This window comes from Pelodiscus sinensis, chromosome 2 (assembly GCF_052426305.1).
Source record: "Pelodiscus sinensis isolate ZL-2025 chromosome 2, ASM5242630v1, whole genome shotgun sequence".
NCBI lineage: Eukaryota > Metazoa > Chordata > Testudines > Trionychidae > Pelodiscus > Pelodiscus sinensis.
The window spans coordinates 163300331-163326687 of record NC_143053.1 but is presented as its reverse complement, the minus strand read 5'-3'; the positions used below and the strand labels follow the sequence as shown (position 1 = coordinate 163326687).

The 26357-nt window shown below is 45.1% G+C and overlaps 1 protein-coding gene across 1 annotated transcript in view; it reads right to left on the bottom strand.

The window, feature by feature from the left end:
• Window positions 1–8869: 8869 nt before the first annotated feature.
• PDIA4 (protein disulfide isomerase family A member 4) overlaps window positions 8870–26357 on the bottom strand; it is a 29240-nt gene continuing 11752 nt past the window's right edge. The window contains exons 3-10 of the mRNA XM_075921704.2: window positions 23172–23377; window positions 22157–22295; window positions 21229–21434; window positions 18836–18994; window positions 14553–14704; window positions 13454–13610; window positions 11779–12012; window positions 8870–10907 (exon numbers count right to left, since the gene is read on the bottom strand). Of these exons, the coding sequence (XP_075777819.1) occupies window positions 10492–10907; window positions 11779–12012; window positions 13454–13610; window positions 14553–14704; window positions 18836–18994; window positions 21229–21434; window positions 22157–22295; window positions 23172–23377 (1669 nt within the window). The 3' untranslated portion in view covers window positions 8870–10491. The remainder of the gene's footprint in view (window positions 10908–11778; window positions 12013–13453; window positions 13611–14552; window positions 14705–18835; window positions 18995–21228; window positions 21435–22156; window positions 22296–23171; window positions 23378–26357) is intronic.

The following is a 26357-nucleotide window of genomic DNA, read 5'->3' as shown; positions in this document are numbered from 1 at the left end:
GGGAGCAGAGAGGATGCAGAGCAGTGTTCACATCTTGGTCCTCCCTCCTGGACAGCTTGCATCTCTCTGTGCATGTACAAGCAGGCGGGCAGGGGGTGGGGGGCATGGGAGACCCAAGGTGCAGCAGGCCCCTGTCCTACTGTGGCTGCACACTGATCTGGTCTGGACGGCCACAGTGGAGGGCGGGAGGATCTAGGGGGTGGAGGTGGACATTGTCCTAGCCACAACGGGTCCCCTGTGCAGCCGAGGCGGCTGGCAAGGCCAGACGTGGCCTACCAGTAACAACATTCCCATCCCTTGGTGTATGGACTTGTGTGTGAATTGCTAACACTGATCGGTTTTTCCCTCTTCTTCTCCACAGCTGGACCTGCTGCTGATGTCCGCCGAGTAACTCCTGTGCCACCACCCACCCGGTCCCACAGCACCCGCAGGCATTGGAGGACCTACAATGACCTCCTGAGGAGGCATTGGAGAAAATTGAGGGGACCATGGCCAAAATGCAAGAGACCATGGCTGAAAGAGCGAGGGAGGAGGCTCGGTGGCATACTCGTCTGCTGCAGGACTTCCTCCCAGAGTGGAGCACAATGTGTGCCACCGTCCGGGAGTCCCTGGCTGTGCCAGGTCCTCTCCCTCTGGGGACTCCTCCTGCCCATCCAGAGTCATTGTCAGCCCCAACTCGAGCCTGAGGACGGCAGGGTCCACGGACAAGGGGTGGCAAAGCCTTGCGGCCCAGGCGAGGCCGCCATTACCCTTAAGTTGTCTGCCCTCCCTCCCCCCCTCCTACCACAGTTACAAACACAAGTTAATAGTTTAAAAAAAAAAAGTGTATTTTTCACAGTTGTTAATTCTATTTTTTATAACAATCTAAATTCTAACGTTACTCCTTTATAAACATATTTTTCAAGTTTAACATGGTGTGTGCGCCTTAACTGTTCAGAGGCTGATGCAGGGATGGATTGTGGGAGGGAAGGTTTTGGGATGGGGGGCGAAGGCCCACAGACCCCATTGGGGATACCTTGGGGAGTCATAGGGCTCCAGCTTAGAAGCGCTCACGCAGAGCCTCCCGGATGCGAACCCCCGCCTGATGGGCTTGGCGAATGGCATAGTACTTTTGTACAAAGTAAGGTGCCCCTAGCATGGAGGCTACAGCACTCACTTAGGAAGATGGCAATTGGTGGCCATGCCCCTCCAAAAGTATGCCAGACAGTGATTCAAGAAACTGACATCTGTATGTTGCAGACTTCCTAAGGCCTGTAGAATCCAAAATGTACACAGGACTTCACTGGATTCTTAAGCTAGACATAAACTGTGCTTTAGAATTATTAGCAAGACATGCTGTGCAAGGGAATGTCTTATTTACCCTAGCATTGGTATGAGGAAAGCATCTTTTATTGTGACCCCGGAGGAAAGAGCAGGGGTAGACCTCTGCTACAGATAAGCTGGATCATTGGTTTACTACCACTATGGCCCTAAATAAGACAAATTAAAAAAGGGATGTTGCAACTCAATTTTTATAAGGCATTGACAAAGTAAATTCAATATCAACCATTTTACCCTGGATCAAAGTGGCTCTGCATAGGGCTTTGCACCACTTTAACTAATCTGATTTAAAAAGCCACATGGGGAGGTTACAGTTACATTAAAGAGCTTACAGCAACACAGTTGTAAGCTGTATTGCCGTTCTAAGGTGATGGGTAGAGAGCTCTTCTGTTAGTTTACTTACTCTCCTTCTGATAAGCACTGGTGTGGAGAGTGTATGTCCACATAGGTTATACTGCTCACAAAGTGGCCAATTCACACCCTTGAGTGACATAATTTGTTGATTTAAGCTTGGAAAGGCCAGTGCTCACAGCTCAGCTGTGCTCCAGCTTTCTAGTGTGACAATGGTCAAGTCTGTGGAGAACACTTCCCTACCTCAGGCTATGTCTAGACCAGTGGTGCTCAACCTTTTTTCATTTGTGACCCTTATGTCTCAAAAAAGGAGGTATACCAATCTTGTGCAAAAAGGGATTTTTGTGCAAAAAGGAAACATCCACACTGCTTATTTTTGCGCAAAAACCCCTAGAGCAAAAACAGATAGGAAGAGAGTATGCAAATGAAGCATAAGAAAATGCTAATCCACACTTCATTTGCATCGGCTCTTGCAGCAAAACTCGTGGTGTAAACATAGCCACAGAGATCACTATTTTAGGAAAATCTCTTTTTTGACTGGGTGGATTTTTTTAAAATACCGGTAATGCTCCTAATTTTCAATTTGAGTATCTCATTTTTAAACTTTCAAATATTTATATTCATTTTCATTTGCATGCATGCCAGGGTCAAAGAATAGTATTATAGAGGGTACCAACAGCCTGTAAGTGATAGAGATTATCCTTTTTTGAGGATTGCTTCTATTCCTTTAAAACTTGTGCCACCCTATCCCTCATGATGCTTAGTGGATTTGAAATTGCTAAATTTCTATAGGTATTGCCCCAGTGCATCTAGTTATAATCATTGTTATTTGTACCATTAAGAACCTGTATCCCAGTACCTATTAGTCCCCAAATATTTTTGATTTCTTTTCATGGGATTTGTGAATATTATTGTAGATTGATTTAATTCTTTCAGCCCTTATATAATAGTTGAACAAACTTTCCACACTAGGCTTCCCTGTGGAGATGCTTGCTAAGGTGAGGTTCTGAATAACCTTTTTCTAAAACATAGTTGATTGTTTTTACGGCCTACTCACACGTCAAAGACAGTTTTATTTTCATTTTTAGATTAGTTTGGACCACAGTCTCTGATTAATTAAATTGTAAATTAGCATTAGTTTCACCATTAACATTAGCATCTCTCTTCTTTTATGGGGTTTTTGAAGGATCCATTTTTCTCTTACATTGAACTACATTATTGATAATGATTATCCACTCTATTTTCAAACATTTTTTGTTACAACATTTTCTGAGGACTCAGTTCCGGTTGCCAGGCGTCCAGTTTTGAAACTGGAACATCTGGTTAAAAAGAGACCCTGGGAGCTCCAGTCAGCACTGTTGACTAGGCTGGATGACATGGGGCTGGCAGGCTCCCTATTAGCTGTGTTCCTTAACTCCTAAGTGTAGACACAGCTTGGGGAACCCTTGTGCTGCCCCTCTCCTAAGTGCCAACTTCCCAACCAATGGGAGCTTTGAGCATGGCCATGTGGGCAGAGGCAACATGCAGAGCAGCCTGGCCATGCTTCTCTCGGACAAAGAATGTATCACTTCTTCTGGAGACATTGAGATAATTGCTGCCCAGAGCCCGCACCCCAGGCTCCTCCCAAGTCCACATTTCCTGACCCATCTTGGAACTCCCTCACCCTGAGCCCCACTCAGAGTCAGAAACCCCAGCCAGAGCCCTCAGGGCCCCTGCTCTCATACGCCAACCACCATGGCTCTATCCCAAGACCTCCTCATGCACCATAAATCCCTCATCTGTGGCCCCATTCCAAAACCCACAGCCACAGCTGGATCCCTTATCTCTTCTGCCCCCTGCTGTGCCCTCATCCCCTCTCACACTCTGGCCCACAACCCACACCCAGTGAAAGTGACTGAGCAACAGGGAGGATGGAGTGAGTTGGGGCTGGGGCTTTGGGGGAGGGGGTGGGGCAAGGGTATTCTTTTTTTGCTATTAGAAAGCTGGTAACTAATTCAGGGACTCCCAAGTGCTAGGTAAGAGAACCTCCAGTTAGCTTCCAGTCACTGTCTGTAATCTTACCTACCCCAGATTTTTCTACCCAATGTTTGGGTATAAAAAGGGAGTGTTATTGCTTAAAATGAATAGTCTTCTTCTGTAGTGCTGTCCATTGGGGGATGTTAGTTCACAAAGTGAAGAGGGGGCTTTACAGATGGAAAAAAACCCCTAACCTTTAAACTAGTGTTCATCACCAATTTGCAGACCTCAAGTCCCATGTAGATTTTTTTTCCTTCCTCCAGGAGATGGGTCCTTGTTGTGGCATCTGGAGATAGGTCATGGGTGGGACCATTGATATTTAACCACTGCCAGGAGGCAGTCACTGCACTGATCGAGACTTTTATCTCACCAAAGTCAACATCAGTTTCCACTGTGGCACTCATTTTGCACACCATCATCCATAGGAAGTCCCCATACTGTGATCAAAACAAGCTTCAAACTCATACCATCAGACAAAATCTGCACTCCCACTGCCTATCAAAATACCTCCCCCCCCCCGCAATGAATCATTTCCTAGATCATTTAGCATCAACCTAGTTTATCTAAAACACAAAGCAAAACAAAGTTTCTCCCCATCCTATATAATAGGAGTTACACATTTAAACAAATATTTAACTCAATGTATTAACTTCTACTTAGATCCCCACCAGGGCCCACGTTTCTGCTCCGGGAAGTGCTCTTTAATTTTTAAGTGTTTTAAAGTTTCACTGACACTATGGTTTTGTAATCTTAAATTTTCCATTCTCTTATTAAGAGGGCTGTATTTCTACAGCATCACTGAGCCAATTCTTATGCATTTGGTATTTCTTACTTAAAGGAGTTACTGTTTGCTGGTAGAGACCGAGCCACCAAATACAATCCTTGTAGCACGACACTTGAAAGATTGCTGGCAGCTTCTCCTAATGCTGCATTTAACATCTCTCTCTAGTTTTGGCTTTGTGTCTTTTAACTATACTGTAAAGTCCTTTCTACCAGACTGAAGTGCCTATTTTCCATGGAAAATATCCTGTCCCCGTAGTGATGGGTGTCATTCTGCCATCCATTTAGCAATGAAGGTGGGCTCCTCAGGTAGCCCCTATCCTGCTTGTCCATTTCTGATGTCTGGGGTGGTCTGTCATCCTGCCACTAGAGGTGAAACCGTGGCTGGCGTAAAGGCATGGGTATTCTGTCCAACTGCTGTGTTTGGCTCAATCAATTCAGTCAACACAAGGTACAGACAGTCCCCGACTTACGCGGATCAGACTTATGTCGGATCCGCATTTACGAACGGGGCTCTCTCACCCCGGAGCTCGCAGGCAGCGGGTCCGCCACCTCAACCTCCGGGGTGAGAAAAGCTGCTCCTGATGCCACTGGTCTGCTGGGGACCGTCTCCAGCAGACCAGGGACACCGGGAGCAAAGCCGCAGCGGCGGTGGGTCCTGCGCCAGAGCAAAGCCTCAGAGGCGCAGCACCCCGCCGCTGCGGCTTTGCTCCCCATGTCCTTGGTCTGCTGGGGGGGTGCAGCTAGTGTACCCCCCCCCCCAAGCAGACCAGGCTTTTGTTGTGGACCCTGGGGTAGAGCAGCTGGGGCGCTGCCGGTTGGTCCCGCAGCCCCGCTCTGGGCACTACTGGACCAACCCGGCAGCACCCAGCTGCTCTGCCCCAGGCGTCCCCAAGTCAGCCGCTGCTGAAACTGACGAGCACTGACTACAGGAAGCCCGAGGCACAGTTCCAGTTGCTCTGCCCCGGGCTTCCTGGAATCAGCCGCTGATCAGTTTCAGCAGCAGCTGACTTGGGGTTCTTAAGTTGAATCTGTATGTAAGTCAGAACTGGCGGTCAGTTTCAGCAGTGTCTGAATCTGGACGCCAGTTCCGACTTACAGATTCAACTTAAGAACAAACATACAGTCCCTATCTTGTACGTAACCCGGGGACTGCCTGTATTTCCATTTACCTAATTTCAAAGCACATAATCTAGTTCCTACTTCCCATTCCAACCAAGTATGCTGCTATCTGACCTTGTCTCACAAAGGCCTAAGATTATTCCTAGCTATGTTTTGTTTGATGGTCAGCTGGCAGTAGCTGAACATACAAAATGGCTGCCTGCAGTACTGCCAAGTTCTGAGATACCCTGGAATCTGAACATTCTTGCATGTAACTGGGTGTTGTGAGTTATAGCTACATTAGAATACTACAGTAATAGACATATGAGCACCTAAACCAAAGAGTAAAACAAAGCCACCAGCAGGAAATGAACAACCTGTATTTGGTTTGCTGTACCACTCAGCTCACATTTGCACTCTCAGTAAGTGGCACTTACTTGTTCTGCTCAGAAATTTAGTAAACGCTATTCTAGCCAGCTCTTTCTACACCAAATCATGGTCTCTCTCCTTCCACTATTCCTCCCCACCCCGAATAAAATTCTGCTCTTTGAAGTGCAGGCTGAAGTTATTTCTCCTGCTCCTAAGAACAGAGGAATAGGAGGAGGAATGTATACTGAGCACAAAAATTCAAATATTTTGAAGACAAATGCTCCAATCAGGTTCTTCACACTAGGGATGTAAGTGACTAGTTCACTACCCAATAAGCTATATACTTACTGTATAGTTGAGTAATGAGTTGACTAGCTGCTCTCCCCCGTCTTGCTGCCTCTATCAGAGAGAGGTAGCAAGCGGGAGGGGGGGGAGGAGGAGGAGAACACGAGGCAGTTCCCCCCAGCACCGGGGGGGGGGGGGGGGGGGGGGAAGAAGAGGGGTGGCAAAAGAGGAAAAGGCATAGCAGGGGACCAGTGCGAGCCAGCAATTAGCTGATTTCCAGCTCACACCTGGTCCCCCTCCTCCCCCCACTCCCCAACTACACCTCTGCCTTTTTATTTTTATTTATATATATATTATATTTATATTTATATTTTAAGAGCCTAGTGACTCAATGCATTTAGAAGTCAAAGCCACAGCTGGGTTAGCTCCCGGGCCTGGAGCTGACCCTGCTGCAGCTCTGCTGTTTCACCCCTTATTGACTAACCGAGTAGTTGATGGAAATTCCATGACTTCTCAATTAGCTGATTACCTGAAATTTAACATCCCTGCACAGAAAAGGCATCATGAGCTTTTAACGGGGCACAGAGAGCAGTTATGCTTAGAGAAGTTCTATTTTTAAAGATGGATATTTGGGAAAAGGGTATCTTTCTGATCTTTAAAGCTAGCACAAATGTGCAATTGTTAAGATAACAATTAGTGTGGGGTAGTGTGTGGTAGACCAGGTTCAAAAGTAACAAGGAGTTTGATACCTGCAGCTCTTGGAAAGGAGCCAGACAGAGCATTTGAACAAAACCCAGTCTGTTCAGAGAGACTGCAAAGACAAAAGGAAATAGAAGCCTTAGCCTTGAATAAGAAGTGTTGCGGTTCTCATTCTTCTAGTTGTAACTGAACATAAGAATGGCTGTACTGGGTCAGACCAAAGGTCCATCTAGCCCAGTAGCCTGTCTGCTGACAGTGGCCAGCAGCAGATGCCCCACACAGGCTGGATCGAAGACAATGATCAAGTGAATTGTTTCATGCCATCCATCTCCAGCCTCTGACAGACAGACCAGGGACACCAATTCTATCCCCTGGCTAATAGCCTTTTATGGACCTAACCTCCATGAAATTATCTAGCTTCTCTTTAAACTCTGTTGTAGTCCTAGCCTTCGCAGCCTCCTCTGGCAAGGAGTTCCACAGGTTGACTATGTGCTGTGTGAAGAAGAACTTTCTTTTATTTGTTTTAAACCTGCTACCCATTAATTTCATTTGGTGTCCTCTAGTTCTTCTATTATGGGAACTAATACTTAACTTATCTTTATTCACCCTCTCCACACCACTCATGGTTTTACATACAGGCAAGAGGAATTTATTGCGCAAGAAACAGCTTTGGCTAAAATAGCCATGGCTAAAATAGCCATCAGAGCTTTGTGCAAGAGAGCATCCGACTGCTATGGACATTCTTGTGCAAAAGCACTGGCAGTGTGGATGCACTCTTGTGGAAGACCTTTTGCACAAAAACTCTTGTGCAAAACAAGTTCTTGCGCACGAAGCCTGCAGTGTAGATGTAGCTCCAGAGAAATAGGATTTGAAGGCCACTCAACTGCCCAAAATATTTGACCTAGAATTTCTATATAGAGTCTTGCTGTGTGCACACCACTGCAGTGTCTGAGCACATTCCAATAGCACATCCTCTGTTCACTTGCTTCAATCCAGTTTTTTGAAAAAAGAAAGTCAAAAGATGGAATGTAAAACTCCTGTAACACAAACACTGAAATATTCATTTTTGCCTAGGTATGTTGACAGCTCAAGCAAAACACGAGTACAGTAATTCCTCACTTAACACATGCCCGCTTAACACGTTTTCACGATAGCACGATTTTTTTTTAGGGAACATTTTTCGAACACGACTGTCCGCGCAGTAACACGATTTCCCCAACCCGCCGGTTGCCAGCAGCTGTGCAGGGCTTTCCCTGCCTCCCTGCAAAGCGGCAGAGGTTTGCTGCTCATTGTGCTGTTCCCCGGTGACCTCTCCTCGCCAGACACAAGGAGGCAGGGGAAGCCCCACACATCTGCCAGCAACTGGTCAGGGGGGGAAACCCAGCTGCTGGCTGCAAGCCCCCTCCCGTTCTCCCCTTTCCTTCCCCAGACACAGATACCTCCCCTCCCTGCTATAACCCAGTCCCCTTTCTCCCCCAACCTTATGTCTCAGTCCCAGCTGCTAACAAGTGCAGGCTGGAGCTGCAAGTGCAAACGCAACCCCTACCTTTTCCATTATTCTCAATGGGAAAAATTGACCCCGCATAACACATTTTCACTTAGCATGATCATTTTCTGAAACGTATCTACCATGTTAAATGAGGAATTACTGTACAATGAATTACCCAGGCAGTGAAGTGTCATATTGCTCCTATACAAGAGCACAGAGGGAACAAGATGGGAGCATGATTCTGCATGTTACACGGGAACTTAAGTTTTCTTTTAGACATTGTGGAGAATTAACAAGTTATTATAAAGGGCACATACATTAGGGGGTAAAATGGTCATTACAGGCGGGGGTAGAGAACAACATTATTAGGGTCTGCAATCTGCCTGTAAACAGTGATGCACTGGGAATTTTCATAATGGCATAAATGGAGCAGACTGCAACAATAAACCTCTGAGAAAGTGCTATTAGAGATTTTATTTTTAAAACCTATTTTCTATAAAATTGGGGTTTTTTCCAAGGAAGTTACAATCCATGAATTTTTCAATTCTAACAAAGGGGGGAAAAAAAAGTCAAGTACCAGGTCTGGCACTGGAAACAGCATACAAGAGTGTTAGATCATACCACAAGCTTTTTTTGTTCCAAATTACAGGCTGCAATTGCCCCTTCATTGGCTTTCATCAGTAGTCATTTAGGAAAGTTATTAAACCGGAGATTTGGGCAGCTTTCTTTAAGCAACCTAAAAGGTTCCTGTCAGACTCTGTATTCCCAGCTTCCTCTTCCCATCACTTTCCCTTTATGTTCCAACCCTTGAACACACACAAATCCGGTCTGTTTTCTGGATGGATTATATAGATTTTTAAGAGTCTACATGGCACCCAAAAATTTGGACCGCAAAGAAGGGGCACTAGTAAAGAGCTTCAACATTCCCACCCTTTTGGGGGCTTGATTATCTTTGTGGTTTTGGTAGAAGAGTCGCGTATTCAAAATACTGAATATCGCAGGGTTTTTTTTCCCTCTCTCCCCCCCCCCCCCAAAAAAAAAAGAGGTGAGCATTAGAATTTTACGATCGAGTGCCTGAAACACACAGTCCACAGCAGCAGTTATTCCTGTGGTAACCCAGTGCAGGTAGGCATTTAGGGTTGGAAGAGACCTGGGGAGGTCTTACTTGGGCGCACACATACAACAACTTGTACAGTAAATGAAAGAGGACAGTCCTGCTCTAAATGCGCAGGTGCTCACATCATAGCTTGCAGCTATAGGCTCCATTAGAGAGAGTTTAATACACAAAGGATAAAGAAAATGGACAGATTCACGTTAATAGACATCTATGAACAAAAGCTCCTAACTCTTTGGTAAAAAGAAATGAAGCTCTTAATGGTTAAACCCAGCAATAATGTTACGACGCAGTCCTATTAAACAAGATATGTCATCACATATTCTTACTTCAAGTATTACACTTCAGAGTATATCCAATGCAATCCCTGGAGTAAGGGATGATCAAGGGGTTGGGAGAGCCACTGGTGAACAGAGACATCCTTGTGGTTTTGTAGGAACAGAAGTGTATGCAAAAGCAAACAGGTGGAGAAGCATATTGTGTTAGCACCTTTGTTTACATCTGATCTTGATAAGACTTTTCTCCATTTAAAAATTCCCTTCTCATCCTCAAAGACAGAAAGTGATACAGCCATATTAAACGGCTGTTCAAATTTGAATAGAAAAAGAATTTTGAAAAACTATCAAGAGACAGAAGCAAGCCTATTTGGCAATTTTTTTTTTTTTTTTGATAAAACCAAACAAACTACATTGTAGTAAAAAATAATCAGGCTCAAGGTAGTCACAAAAAAATAAAGACTGTATTTTTCCCTCCAAAGATCAAAATAACTAGCCTAAAGACATTCATATCAGACAGAAGTTCAGTGTCCAGAATGATTATTTTTGTAATATAAAAATCAGATACTGCAATATTATTTCTGCCCAAAAATCCCCTTTGCTCAAACTGCTGTATTGTTCCCTCAACAAATTTGAGTGTAACTTGCTTTACCTACATTGTATAGACAAATCTTTCTCCACCCTCATCTCATCTAAAGTTCTTCTTTTGTCCTCGTTAGTTTTGTTGCATGTTCCTCTACAAATTTACTCAAATGCTCCAAGTCTCTGTTCCCTCCTTCAAATTTAATAGGGTTCTTTTTGTTGTTGCTGGGCGCAAAATAGATGGTAGGGAATCCTTCCACTTTGTAGTGATCATTTGTCACATCATTAGCCGTAGTATCCATCTTGGCTATAACTAGGTTTTTCTGGTTCTTGTATTTTTTACCCAGCTCAGCGTACACAGGTTCCAGTTGCTTGCAGTGTCCACACCAGGGGGCATAGAACTCTATTAGTACATCAGTGTTTGGATCCATTACTATGGTGTCAAATGTTTTGCCCACCACAATCTTCACAGGCCCTTTGTTATTTTTTGGTATTGGCTGGGATTTCACAATAGGTTTCAGCTTTCCTAGAAAAGAAAACGAGAAGTGAAGTCAACAAGAGAGAGACCACTATTAGATTCAACTAAGAACAGCTATCAGATCACTATCAGCTCCTCTAGAGAGAGGGTTTAATACACTCAGGATAAACCCTGATTTCAGTCATTGGCGGCCAGCAAGGGGTACAGATGCATTAGTTCAAACAAGGGAAGATGGAATCTTCACCAGCTGAGTTAACTTAAAACCTGGCTAGCTTAGTTAATTTTTAAAACAAGCAGTTGGTGAAATATAGACAGTGAAATCCATGTCCTTGATAAAAATCTTATTGTTGGTATCCACCACCATAATATCAGACATATGGATTCGTTAGGCTAGAAATGAATATGAATAATGGAATGCTGGCATTTGAACACATATTTCAGGAGCAAGTTGTGAGAAAATTGTGGGTTAACCCTTTCAAATAACTGACACACATAATGTGTTAATAAATAGCTGGAAGTGGCAAGAGGTCACTGGATAGTCTGAGCAACAGAGATGTAAATAGTTAACTGGTAAGCATCATCCACCGCAGCAGACACTGTTTAATTTAATTTAATGCGATTTTACATCCCTACTGAGCAACGAAGTTATTGAAGCTACAAATGCAAGAAGGGGCAACAAAAAGCCTCAAAACAAAACTTTGCATCAGACGGGTGATAACTATGCATACATTTTCAATTGTGGCAACAGAAACATTTCTTGCCCTTGCCCCCATGCAATTGTGAGAAAAAACACCCAACTGTCACCAAAACTAACCCTCCCCCCAAAACAAAAAGCCCTGACAACCTGTCTCCAATGTAGGCACAAATGCTTTCCTGACCCTTCCCTGCCAAAACCACCAAAACGGTTTCAGGTTTTTACCTTTTTTGAAGGCCAAAATGAAATTCCTGAGCACATCAGAGTCAAATTCCTCTGGTTCCATGGCATATTTTTTGCCACCCTCATCCAGAATCGCAACGTTAATGTCTTCTCCACTGTCAATCAGGCCCAGATCTTTTATTTCAGATGAATAATCTTCCTCATCAGAAATGGCAAACGTATATTCTGGGAAGTCTTTGGCTACCTCCAAGACTTTGGTCCTCCAGTACTGGGTAGCTGAAGTAATCAGAACAGGATTAGCAATTTCTTGTTGTTCATCTACATGAGTAGTTGGCAGGGTTCCCTCTAAGCTGCACCCACAAATTTTCACCTTGGGCACCTATGCAGAGCCACACAGCTGTGTGATGAATGGCAGGAGCCAGGAGAGCCATGTGGCGTAAAGCTGCTGTGCGGCCAGGGCCAGAGGATCTGCGAAGTGGGAGGCTGCTGCAGCTGCTGGGCCAGAGGAGCAACGAGCTGCTATGTGGGAGGTTACTGTGGCGGTGAGGCTAGAGGAGCTGCGAGAGCCTGGGTGGAGAGCAGTGAAGCAGATACCAGGGTTGTACTGGGGGGCCAAGGACAGCAAAGACCTGGCCCAGAAGCCAGCTGGATTGGGGGCAAAGGCACTAGCCATCTGTGGTGGTGGGAGGTACTGGGCACAGGTAAATTCCTGTGGGGGGCAGCAAAGTATGGGGTTGAACACAGGTCTCTGGGCAATGTGTGTAGGGGAACAGGCGAGGTGGGGGCCTGGGCACAAGTCTCTGGGCAGTGGCGCTTGGCTGTTTGTGTTGGGGGAGGCAGATCGCATGGCCCTGTTTTATATACTGGTGGCATGGGGGGGGGGGGGGGGGGAGAGGAGGCAGATTGTGAGACTGGGAACAACTACAGGGTGTGTGTGTGTGTGTGTGTGAGGGTAGGCAGTTAGCCAGGCCCATCCAGGTACTAGCTGTCTGTGTGAGATTCTGATTGGGGCACAGTGCATGTTCGGGACAGGAGCCAGCAAACGGGTGGTTTTCAGGGTGGATGGGTACAGGGCCAGGCACCTTGTTAATATCAATTGTTTTAGTATTTTTTCTTACATCATTAATTTAAAAAAAATAAATATATAAAATGTGTGTGTAATTTTGTTAGTAATTAGTGGGTGCCACACATCCAAACAAGCACACATGACCTAAATATTGGTGCACAAGACAAAACTCACTCGGCTCATGGATGGGAAAAATCTTAGCAGGAACACTGGTGGTGGATACAATAGGCCACGAGAGGCTCCACCATGGCTCATGGATCTCCAGTCTCCAAGTTTGGCGGCAAAGCTTTTGCTTTATTATGCCCCATGAAAGTTTCAGTGTTCTTTAGCTTCCTGGGTTTATCAGTAATCCCTCTGGACTCCAGAGATTACTGTTGAACCTCCTCAGCTGTCCCAGAGCTTCCATGCAAATATCTTCCAAGTCATGGTTTTCCCTCATGACGACTTTGGTTTGGGAAGCAGAGGCATGACAGGCCTGGGGCCACCCTTCAGTGTATGGGGATGAGGGATGCTCAGGGCTTCTCTAGGTGGCGGTGGAGAATGGTGAAGCTGGGACTAGCCTCCCCAAAGTGGGACTCCACCCCCCTGCCCCTGTTCATTTTTCCCCTAAAGGCAATTATTTTGGGGGAAGACCACTAAAGTTAAACTCACCAACACGATAATCAAAACTGAAGTCTACAGTATAGTAGACAACCACTAGAGGTCGCTTAGCATATCTCTTTGCATCATTGGAGGTCTTGCGATGACCAACTAGCGGCAAAGCATGTTTTACCACGTGATCTTTTATTTCAGATCCTTCAGTAGAATCCTGTTTGAAGTAAAAAGAGTGCTGCACTTACTTAGAAATATACAACTTGAAATTGATTATTTTAATAGATGTATTTTGTCCAGGCAGTCCCCAGGTTACATGCAAGGTAGGGACTGTAGGTTTGTTCTTAAGTTGTATTTGTATGTAAGTCAGAACTGGCATCCAGATTCAGCTGATGCTGAAACTGACCAGCGGCTGACTACAGGAAGCCCGAGGCAGAGTTGCTCTGCCCTGGGCTTCCTGGAATCAGCCGCTGATCAGTTTCAGCAGCAGCTGACTTGGGGACACCTGGAGTAGAGCAGCTGGGGTGCTGCCGGGTTGGTCCCCACAGTGCTGAGGTGCGGCGCTGCGGGGACCTACCCAGCAGCGCCCCAGCTGCTCTGTCCCAGGCATCCAGATTCAGCCCCCCCACCAGACCAGCGAGACGCGGCCCCAGCAAACCAGGGAGATGCGGAGCAAAGCCGTTCGTAAGTACGTATCCGACGTAAGTCGGATCTGCGTAACTCAGGGACTGCCTGAATTATAAATCATACACAATAAATCCCTGATGTCCTTGAACATAGAGAAGTTATTTACTTGTTCTGTTTGATCTCAGTCTGTGGAGATGGAAAAGGCACAAAGAGTAATTCTATGCCATTTTAGGAAGCAAAAAAGCTGGTTCCATTCTCTCCTCACATCAGTGAAAGTAAGGGGTAGCTCCACTTAGGTAAGTGGAGTCAGACCATAATAAAGCCAGAATTAGGACAAGTTAGGCCCATTGTATCTAAAACCAAACTCAAAACAAAGTAACAGTGAAGCCTGACTCAGAGGCTTTAATTAAGCCTTTGTAATCTTAAATAAATATCTAAACGTAGAGGATTATTAACAGAAACTGGAGAATGTAAACTGCTGATAGATAGAAAACAGACTTCATTTTTGCTAGTAGCCTAGAAAACTACTCACTTTAAGATCCAAAACATTCATTTTGGGCTCATCTTTTGATTGAAATTTTTCAGGTTGCATGACCACTAGTTTTCCAGGAGTCACTTTCAAGAACTTTGCAATCTCATTGCTGAAGGTGTGGTGGAACTTGTAATCTTCTCTTAAGCCATTAGCTGAGAAATTAAGTTTTGGGAGAAAAAAATCATTAGTAACAAAAGCTGTCAGGCGCAGTAGTTTTGTTGACATTGCCTTGCAGTTCAGACTATGATGGTGTGAAAAGCAGGGTATACCAAAGTGCTGCGCTGCAATTCCTGTGTGGACACTGCATACATAAATTTAGAGGTTCTTAATTTGCATTCATTTAACTATCTTCAATGGTATTACCTTAATTTAGACTAGGAACTTTTAAGCCTGTTGCAGCATGAACTAAAACTAGTGTACATGATGAAGTCTCTGTAACGTGAAGTCTTTAACCAAAGTTCTCCAATCATGTTTTACTTAGGCAGAGGTTTGGGTCTATTATAGAAGAGGGTGGGACAGACTGGCCTGAAAACGTGCAGGAGGTGAGACTAGATCAATGCTTCCCAACCTTTTACAGATGGGGACCCATTTTGACAATTCAGGAAGATTTGATGACCCACAGCAACTCAAAAATGGGGGGAGAAGAAGAGGCAGAGCCACCTGGGGAGACACTTGGCGACCCTTTTGAAGTGTAATGGCAACCCATATTTGGGTCACAACCCATAGGTTGGGAAACCCTGGATTAGATGATCACAATGGTCCCTTCTGACCTTAAAGTCTATGAGAATCCACACATGGGAGTTAAAGCACATAACTTTGTTACACACGGCTATTCACATCCCTGATCATCTCAATTGCAAGTGTAGATATACGAGAGTTAAAGGATTTTAATCATAGGGTTTGAGGCAGTTCTCCCTTTGCCCAAGATTTGGAAAGGAGTGGCATCACAGAGACCAAACTTTATACTGGATCAGATATTACTGTATTTCCACACATAAGGTGGAGATAAGTTTAGCATGCACCTCAACTGAAATCTCCCCTGAAATTTATTCTCGTATTCCAAAACCTTGAGCAACTTCAGATAGTGGATTTATTTTAATATTTTGGAATACCAACCTTTCAAAGTAATATTTCTACAGGCATGTTAACAAGAAGATGATCAGAGAGGGTGTGCGGCCCCTACTGGATGAAGGAGGTAACCTAGTGACAGATGATGTGGGGAAAGCTGAAGTACTCAATGCTTTCTTTGCCTCTGTATTCACGGACAAGGTGGGCTCCCAGACTAATGCGCTAAGTGATGCAAAATGGGATGAAGATGAACAGCCCTTGGTGGGTAAAGAACAGCTTAGGAAGTATTTAGAAAAGCTAAACGTACGCAAATCCATGGGTCCGGACTTAATGCATCCGAGGGTACTGAGGGAGTTGGCAAGTGTCATTGAGGAGCCTTTGGTCATTATCTTTGAAAAGACATGGAGGTCGGGAGAAATCCCGGATGATTGGAAAAAAGGCAAATGTAGTGCCCATCTTCAAAAAAAGGGAAGAAGGACGATCCAGGAAACTATAGGCCTGTCAGTCTTACTTCAGTTCCTGGAAAAATCATGGAAGGGATCCTTAAGGAATCCATTTTGAGGCACTTGGAAGAGAGGAAAGTGATTAGGAATAGTCAGCATAGATTCACAAAGGGAAAGTCATGCCTGACCAATCTGATTAGCTTCTATGATAAGGTAACTGGCTCTGTAGATGTGGGAAAGTCAGTGGATGTGATATACCTTGACTTTAGCAAGGCTTTAGATACGGTCTCCCACAATATTCTTGCCAGCAAGTTAAGGGAATGTGGATTGGATAAATGGACAGTAAGATGGATAGAAAGATGGCTAGAAGGACGGGCCCAGCAGGTAGTGATCAACGGCTCGATGTCAGAATGGCGGTCGGTTTCTAGCGGCGTGCCCCAAGGTTCGGTTCTAGGACCAGTTTTGTTCAATATCTTTATTAATGACCTGGATGAGGGGATGGATTGCACCCTCAGCAAGTTTGCGGATGACACTAAGCTAGGGGGAGAGGTAGATATGCTCAAGGGCAGAAATAGGGTCCAGAGTGACTTAGACAAACTGGAGGATTGGGCCACAGGAAATCTGATGAGGTTCAACAAGGACAAGTGCAGAGTCCTGCACTTGGGACAGAAGAATCCCAAGCACAGTTACAAGCTGGGGACCAACCAGTTAAGTAGTAGTTCTGCAGAAAGGGACCTGGGGGTTACAGTGGATGAGAAGCTGAATATGAGTCAACAGTGTGCCCTTGTAGCCAAGAAGGCTAATGGCGTATTAGGTTGCATTAAGAGGAGCATTGCCAGCAGATCCAGAGATGTCATTATTCCCCTTTATTCGGCTCTGGTGAGGCCACATCTGGAGTAGTGTGTCCAGTTCTGGGCCCACACTACAAAAAGGATGTGGACACATTAGAGAGGGTCCAACGGAGGGCAGCCAAAATGATTAGGTGGCTGGAGCATATGACTTATGAGGAGATACTGAGGGAGTTGGGTCTGTTTAGTCTGCAGAAGTGAAGAGTGAGTGGCCTTCAACTTCCTAAAGGGAGGTTCCACAGAGGATGGAGAGAGGCTGTTCTCAGTAGTGACAGATGGCAGAACAAGGAGCAATGGTCTCAAGTTGTGGTAGGAGAGGTCCAGGTTGGATATTAGGAAAAACTATTTCACTACTTCAATGGTAGTGAAGCACTGGAATGGTTTACCTAGGGAAATAGTGGAGTCTCCATCCCTAGAGGTGTTTAAGTCTCGGCTCGACAAAGCCCTTGCCAGGGCTCGACAAAGCCCTTGCCAGGTTGATTTAGCTGGGATTGGTCCTGCCTAGAGCAGGGGGCTGGACTTGATGACAGTCTGAGGTCTCTTCCAGCTCTATGGTGCTATGATTCTATGGTGCTTTCCCATATATGGGACTATGGAGCAGTTTGTGGTGTTGAAATGGCCAGATTAATCATCAAGCTGCACTGCCATGCACGTCATCAGAGCAGTAAGAATTAATGAGCAAGCTCTGCACAGGGAGAGGAAAAAGGGAATATCTTGCTGTTCTCTATCCTCTCAGGTGGATGCCAAGACTGGTTCAAGAGAGGTCTGTGTCCACTAGAGGGATACAAGCAGTAACAGTTGGCCTCTTCTACAGTTAAAAACCGCACTCCCTTCTGGACCACTGAAGACTGAGTTGTCAGTCAATAGTCTTGCAGCACCTTAAAGACTAACAAAACATGTAGATGGTGATATGAGCTTTCGTGGGCACAACTCACTTCTATGAAAGCTCATGATACCATCTACACGTTTTGTTAGTCTTTAAGGTGCTGCAAGACTATTTGTTGTTTAAGTTTTTCCAGTTACAGATTAACTCTGCTACCCCTCTGAAGCTTTTGAGGGCTCAAAGATTTCCACTGGGGGACTGAAAAGACACACAACACTTCCCCTTCTCTTCTATCCCTAGCCTTCAAGATAGAGCCCCTCTTCCCTAAGCTTCTCCTGCCTTCCCTGAAGAAAATGAGACCTTTCCCACCACTCTGGCTTTGACTTTCCACTGCTTCCACCAAGTATTCATATATCCTAACTCCTGAATTACCTCTCAGCTACCAGCCTTGCCTCTCCACAATCTCATACTATTGGTCCCGTGTCACCTTCTCTCCCACTATCTGGCCTGGCTTGTTGCTGCAGCCATGTAGCCCGATTTTTCCCTGCTGGCTCCCTATTCGAGGAGCATAGGCAAGTGTCATATTGAACATGCAAGCATGCGGAGAGGTCAGGACTAGTTTCTCTCAAGAGTCTTAAGAGTACTTTAGCTACCAGCAGACTGAAATCCTGACTCCTTCACTGGCACAATGAACATCCCCAGAGTGCCCAGGGACCTGGGCAAGCAGTGTGTGGGGGATCTGGCTTTATGCTCCCAGAAGGGGAGGGGCCTTGTTTGAAAGGGAGGAGCCAGCCCTCAGAGCTGCCTGGAGCATGCCGTGTTGCACTGCACATCACTGCAGCTCTGATTTAAAGGATCCAGGGCCCTTTTGAAATCACCAGTGCGGGGGACAGCTTCCCTCCGTACCCCACCTACACACCCTAAAGTTGTCCCAAACAATCACAAAATAGCTAGCCTTAAGAAGGCCTCTGAGAAGTCAGCTAGTTTCCTAAGGATCAAAGATATGCTGAAAAGCTAAAGTAAAAATTCAACCCAAAGCAAAAAATGTGTGAACACTTCCCATCAGGAAGCCATGGAAGAACACTTAAAAAAATACTTTACCAGCATCTTGGTACAGCTGGTAGACTTTGTCCATCTCTCCACTGAATATTCCAATGATGATGACATCATCACCATCCTTCAAAAATTCTTGGACCTGTTTGATAGCCTGAATCTGTTTGGATGGAGGACCAGCCTGCTCAATCATGTAATCAACAATACCTGGCACCAAAAAAAAAAAAAAAAAAAAAAAAAAAAATGAAAACGTTATTCAGAAGTTTTACTTGAAAGCACAGTGTAGGTATTCTGCCCCGTAACAATCTAAATCTTGTAAAGATTAGGGATATTAAAATGAATTTATTTAGGTAAATGTGTAACTACTGAAAGTGTCAGCAGATACATGTTTACACAAGGTGGAAATGACTCCTCTGGAGCCATCTGTCCCACTCTCGGCCCCCCCCCCCCCCCCACTGCTGTCTCCGATGCAGAACTCAAGAACTCTTCCTCAACAGTACAAGCTAGGACCAGCAAATTTGGTATAAAGTAGGGATGTTAAGAGTGTAATTGAATAGTCATGTAACCACAGGAAATTTTAGCAGTTACATGACTATCCCAATAGTCCCCAGGGGCGGAGCTGGCAGCCAGTACACTCTCCACCCCACTCTGGGAGCCCCCTGGTACCCTGCGCTGCTGCCTCTTGATCTGCATGGGGTAGCAGGCAGGAGCAGGTCCACAGAGCTGGCATGCGCGGGGAGACAGCTTGAAAGCTAGCTCACAGCACGTATCAGCTCCTGCCTGCCCCCCCTCACCCTCCACACTGCTGCCTCTCTATCCCCCTCAGGTAGATACTAAGAGTGGGGAATGTGTGTAGTCGTCAACACGTTGACATCCCTAATAGAAAAGCTTCCTTTTCTCCTAATGTAAGCAAGGTCAGGGTTTGGTTATGCCAGGATATCTGGAAGTCCTGGGAAAAGGACAGTTTTCCATAACATGTGAAGGGAAGGGCTGCTGTTTAGAGGGACGCAATACAAGAGTGGCCATTGGGGCAGTGAGCCTACAGGGGAGACCTATCCTGCAGAGTGTCCATTGGGGGCCACCAAGGGAGTGGCCATATTACTAGGGATGTTAAATATCAACTAATTGATTAACGGAATAGTCTATGCATTTTGCATGGACTATTCCATTAGTCGATAGGGCACCTCCGCCTTTGAAATGTAGCAACAGTCCTAGGGCTGTTGCTACACTTCAAAGGCAAAAGTGCTGCATGGAGCTTGGGATCAGCTGGGAACTCCCCAGCTGACCCCGGGCTCCCTGTGGCACTGGTGCTTTGAAACGCTGCATGCAACCTGATGTCGGGCTCCCCGTAGCGTTTCAAAGCGGCAGCGCTACATGGAGTCCAGGGTCAATGGGAGAGTCCCAAGGTGATTTCGGGCTCCACATCACATGCAGCCTGGGGACACCGCTTTGAAGTACCCCTTTCTCTCCCCCCCTCCTCCCACATCCTACCCCCCCGCTACCTCTTTGTGAAAGAGGCAGCAAGCAGGGGGGAAGCTATTAGTCGACTATCGGAAAAGCATTTGTGTATCAGATAGTCGACTAGTCCTTCACATCCCTACATCTTACTTCCCAGAACACTGAGTAAATAGCCCTCCTGCCCCAACCCTCTTCTTCCCTCCCAGCCCTTGGTTACGGTGCTAGGGGGTGGAGCTAGTGGCCAGGGTGTGCAGGGGGAAGGGGGAGAGGAGAAGAGACCTGTGCTGAATGAATTCCCCCCCCCAAGCCCCCTCTACTAGGGATGTAATGGTTAACTGGTAAGCCTCACCCTCAATGGGTGAGGTGCTCCAGTTAACCAGTAAGGGCCGGAGCAACTCCTCGCCTGCCCCGGGCAGGGGCTTGCTCAAGCCCCATGGGGCCCTCTGGAATAGCCCCTTTCTGTAGCAGACCCAGCCCTCCCACAGCAGGTTACACACTAGCTCCCCAAGAAGCTTCACTGTAGGACCTGCAGTATAAAGCATGTAACTGCTATGATTTTTTAGCAGTTACATGGTTATATTTTTAAAAATGGCTTTTTACATCCCTACTCCTCACTCCCCATCCTTATCCTTGCTCACACGTCCCCATCCTCCTATCCCTTTTCCCCTAAGGGTCTGCCCTAAGTCCTGCACCTGCTACGCTGCCAGGACCCTGTCCTGAAGGACCTGGGCAATGCCTAGATTAACATATTTTAGTTAACTGATTTGACTTCTCACATGTGAAAAGGTGCTACAAGACCCAAGATTCTAGGAGATTCAATCAAGCCTGTTAGCCTAGGCAAAGGAGAGAATGCAGTTTTCATGTCCTATGATTCCAACTGCACCACAGCATTATGTACACAAGATTCCTTTTACTTTTAAATGTTTGTGGTCCACCCATCCCTCCATCTCCCAATTCTAACTCAAAACAGTAAGACCCATTACCATATTTTTCTCGAGGGCCATTGTAGTCAAAAGGCTTGCCCTTGCGGAAGATTTTCAGAGTTGGATAGCCAGAGACATCAAACTTCTTTGCGAGATCTGTTTCAGCAATGGCATCTACTTTAGCTAGAGAAATGGGGGGCGTGCGTTTGCTGAGCTCCTGGGCAGCTCTCTCATATTCTGGAGCGAGCCTTTTGCAATGTCCACACCTAAAAGGAGGGGAAAAGAGGGGATTTGTAGGGGATAACCAGAATGTGTTTACCTCTGAGCATGAGAAGTAGGGCAATTCACACTTCCAGAATGGGAAATAAAGATGTTAAATTCTTAACTCCCCCTCCCCCAGTGACTCTTCAGAGAGGTGTTTTCTTAATGAAGGCTGTACATGTCCTAGTATTAGCCACATCACAGCATGGTCTCAGACTATTAAATATGGAATATCTCAGTGATTCAAGTTGCACAGCATTTCTCTTTTAGCTTTTCACCTGCTGAGAACTAGATCTTAGCAATGGATTCAGTTGAGTTTAAAATGACCAATGATTTTGCCATAGCATGTGTGGGATCTCCCCCCCGCCCAAACCCACAACAGCAGTTAACTTTCTCAGAAGCGCAGGACTGGAGTAAGAGGGCTGATAAGAGTCAGAAATGCATGTTAGAACTATAGATATTTGCACAGTGTTTGACTGCACTATGTGTTGCTTACTCCACTGATAACTCTGCCCTCATGAGAAAGAGGTCTTTAAAAAGTTCAAGTCTGGCACAAGTAGCATTCCTATTTAAATACACAACTCATTTGAAACTGAATACCATTCTAAGGAAGGGACTGGTTTATAGGAAAACTAAGCCTAAGAGGTGAGAGCCCAAAGCTACCCATCCGTTACAGTTTCATGGCCATGCCACCTCTGTGAAAGAGGAGAAATGTACATTGTCTTACCATGGGGCATAGAACTCCACCAGTATTATGTCAGCATCATTCACTACTTCATCAAAGTTCTCTTTGGTCAACACCAAGGTAGCTTCCGGCGGAGGGGTCCAATTTGGATCAGAAACTTCTTTGACTTTAGCCACAATCGCTGAAAGATAATACAATACAAGAGTTCATAATTCTGCATAGCTATGCCAATTGTATCTTTCCCAGTGCTACAGTGACAAACTGTAAGGAAGATATGAGATCACCAAGAATTTGAGACTGAGTGATTGAGTATTAGCTCGGAGTGAGTATTAGCTCGGACTGAGCAAATGGCTAGGACCAAAGAACTCCTGAATTCTAATCCTAACTACACCCCTTCTTGCTTGGGCTCCTTTAGTACCTTACTTCTTTGTTAATGGATGCAACAAAAAGGCAAGCAATAAATAAAAAAAAGTCAGTATTTTAAAACTCATGCTCCTCCAGATTTACAGAGCATAGGTACAGTACATTGCAACAAGTTATTTCAGGGTCTTCTTTTCTTATTAAAGATTTTGGAATGACAGTTCTTGAAGACAACTTTTCTCTTAGCCTAGACTGAAGTATAGTAACATCTCATTAAGTGTCAAATAGCAATGTCACATCTATTGCCAATATATCAATCCTGACACTCTTGTTGGCTGGCCTCTCTCAAAGCATGAAAGATAGTCATTTGGCTGTTAAAGTAGTGATATTCTATGTTAGTAAACGTTATGTGCGCGGGGGGGGGGGGGGGGGGGAGGGGGGGGGAGGGAAGGGATCCTTCAGGCACCAGACACACATTACCTGGTGAAGCTATATTGTAACATGAAGCTGTTCAAAAAACCCTAAAAAAACCTTGGCTTTAACATCCACTTAAAAGAGAACTGAAATGAAGGTGGTGTTTGCTTAGGAACATACAAGTACAGCTTTTTAAATCCCTGATCTTTTGTACAGCATGTAGTAAGATACTACTTCATCCTTCCTTTCATTTCACTGCATTAAACTCAGAGTTCAATCTTACCATCTTCTGTTCGGGATCCATCATAATCAACTGTCTGCCCCTTCTTCAGAATCTTGATGGTTGGGTAGCCGCTAACATCAAAACGACCTGCCACAGCAGTGGCTGCAGTAGCATCTATTTTAGCAACTGGAATGGGAGGATCATTTTCCTTCAAAGTCTTGGCTATCTTTTCATATTCTGGAGCAAACTGCTTGCAGTGTCCACACCTGTAAATTCAGCGTCATGAATCTGAAGGTATATTTTGCTACTCTGCATTTCCACACAGTGTTACACAAGTCGACCTCAGAATTAACATGCTATTTTTCTTGCCATGATGTCAGATCTAGACTAGACAAAGTAGTGTCCAACTATATTTTTAATAGTTTGCTGCTTCTCTTCACAACCATGACAGTTCTTACAGTGACAGTGGTTATCACAAGATAGACTTAGACCATTGCCCCGCCTCACTATAGAGGAAGAAAAGCTCTACAGATATTAATACTGTGCATTATAATTTCCATTCACCACCAGTCAAAGTCCTAAACCCCTAACATTTCCAATCAGCAGTTCTCATGTTTTTTGGTCACAGCCTAGGAATCTTGATAGGATTTGTCCTTATGATCCGCAAGGTCACACATTAAGTTGGGATGAGGCAAGGAAGAGAAGTGAGTTTCCTCTATGTCGGATGGAAAAGGACCAGGCCACTTCATGAGTTGCAAATACTTCTTAAGAAGTTGCTTGGGTTTAAAAAAAAAAAAAAAAAAAAAAAAAATGTGAACCCCCTTTTAGGTGAAGCAGGATATATATATGTGAGAGAGAGAGAGAGAGAGAGCGAGCGCGCTATTTAGCACACCAAATGATTTTAGAATGTAGTGGCAAAGAGAGGGAAAGCCCCCCCACAAAAAACAAACACCAAACAAATGGAAGACCAGTCAATACAGTAAACAGTTCTGTAAATTGCTGTGCATGTGGGCCCCCCCAAAAGAATGCAACAGCCAACTTTTGGTGATCAAGTTGTCAGAAGACTGCTCTTGTATGAAAAGAGCAGAAGAGATGGGGACGACTAAATGAATTGATGGTCTGATCCAGCATGACAAGTCTTATTAGTATTATTTAACTCTTACTGTAATGTATTTTTAGATGGCAAGACTGAAGGGAAGTTTCAGAAAGTTTAAGCAAGATTCATTCAGCTATTTAAGGGACCACCAACCACGACATTTTAAAAACTGCAGCCCACTATTTGAATAAGGCTACAGCAGAAGCAACTAATTGTGAATCCTGGCATAGATGTTACCAACATTAAAGACTTGGGGTGAAATCCCAACCCCACTGAAGTCTTGGTAATGACTGTGGCAGGGAAACAAAGACACAACCAATAACAGTGTGCGGGGGGGAGGGGAGGGGGGGCGGAGAGAGGAGGAGAGAGAGAAAAGGAGATCACAACTAAGCATATTCAGCTGGAGGTTATAAACTTAAGGAAGAAATAAAAGGAGCCGAACAAACAGAGTCCCATCCACCCAAGACATCAATGTACACACTCTGTCTGGCCATCTCAGAAATCCATACAAGGGCTAGGACTACTGAGACATTCTAGGTTACAGAGAAAGTGATAGTGCTATTTACACAGGGAAATCTTAAATCAGTCATAACATTAAGGGCAGGTGAAAAAAGTTAACTCTTCCAGATTCTGTTCAGATACTATAGCATGGAAGCCAACATACATTAAATACGTTCATCTTGGTGTTAATTGGGACAATTTGTCTAACGTTAACATTAAGTGAAGACCATCTCATTTAAAAAAAGGGGAGGTGTTGCATTTAATTTCCTTGGCTGCTTTTATGCTAATACATTGATAAATTGCAGTTTTAAAAAAGAAAGTCACACAGAATTGCTTTAGGAAACTTGTGTGTTGCTTAATTCTGCATCTTGCCAACACACAGTTTCTGTTTCCATGTTTTCCCTTTTACTGTTTGTGATGTACAATGCACTACATTAAATATACTGGCCTATATTCTCTTTCCTGTTGTATTATGTAAATTCAGGACAACTCCTGAGAGTGTACATGAGTTACACCAATGTAAACTCAGTATCTGCAGAATTGGATGGAGAGGTGCATGAAACTTAAGAGTGTAGACATGAAGGGGTGTGTGTGTGTCAATTTTTAGTTATACTGTATCCCTATTTACACTGTTCCAGCAATGTCAAGTGGCCTTACAGTGGGCAGAAACGGTCTTCCGTCAATCTTCTTGAACAAATTGCTCCCCAACCAGAGAAGCACTGGTGTACAGACCCAGACCGAAATGGAGGGGGATGATCATGGGTTGGCCAGAGCGCACTCCATTATGGCTACTTTCTGCTTTTTGGGGCCATGGAGTACCAAAGGAAGCAAAGCCCGGCTGCACCTAGTAACAGTGGAACCCTGCTTGTCTTTGGAATATAGGCAACTAGAGACTAAGTTAATCTGAAGCTGCTTTTGCCTCCCAATTTAGTCCCAACTCCAGACACATTAAGGATGTAACTAAGAGTCAGGGTCACAATTCCCTTTTCTGATGTTAGGCTGAATTATGGGTGTGGAGCAGGGAGGATGCAAGGGGCCTTCTCTTTCTTTTTTTCTCCCACGTGACCTGCCTCAGAATCAGGCACAATTGCAACACTGGTGGTCAGAAAAGCTGTCTGCACTTCCTCAGAGATACACAGTGCTCTGAGACAGAGACCTGGTTCCACCTTAGTATGGCCAGCATCAGGAGAACAGTCTGCAGTTCATACATAGGTTGTAGTGACAAGCATACTCCTAGACTATGCTGGGGAAGAGTTCTATCTCCTAGGAGCAGAATGCTTCCCGATGTCCCCGACTCCCGCCTGCAATCATGCCATAAAATATCCCACCTTATTCTAGGCTGGGGTGGGGAAACCTCAGGCTCAGGGGATGAATCTGGCCCCCTGAGTGTCAGGCCCCTCTGCATCAGGGAGCCCACAGTGGTACTGCGGGGCTGCAACACAAAATCTACTAGGCTGGGCTCCCCTAAGCTGGTGTGCAAGTGAAACGTGGGCAGTGTCTTTCTCCTTCTCCATCAGGGACACATGAGTGAGGGTTTTTTTTGGTTGCTTCTCACTTGTGTAAAGCTCTTGACCCCAAAAAAGGTTCCCCACCCCTGTTCTAGGCTGTGCCTTACTGGCTATGTAGATTTGTTTGTAATTAAGCAGCAA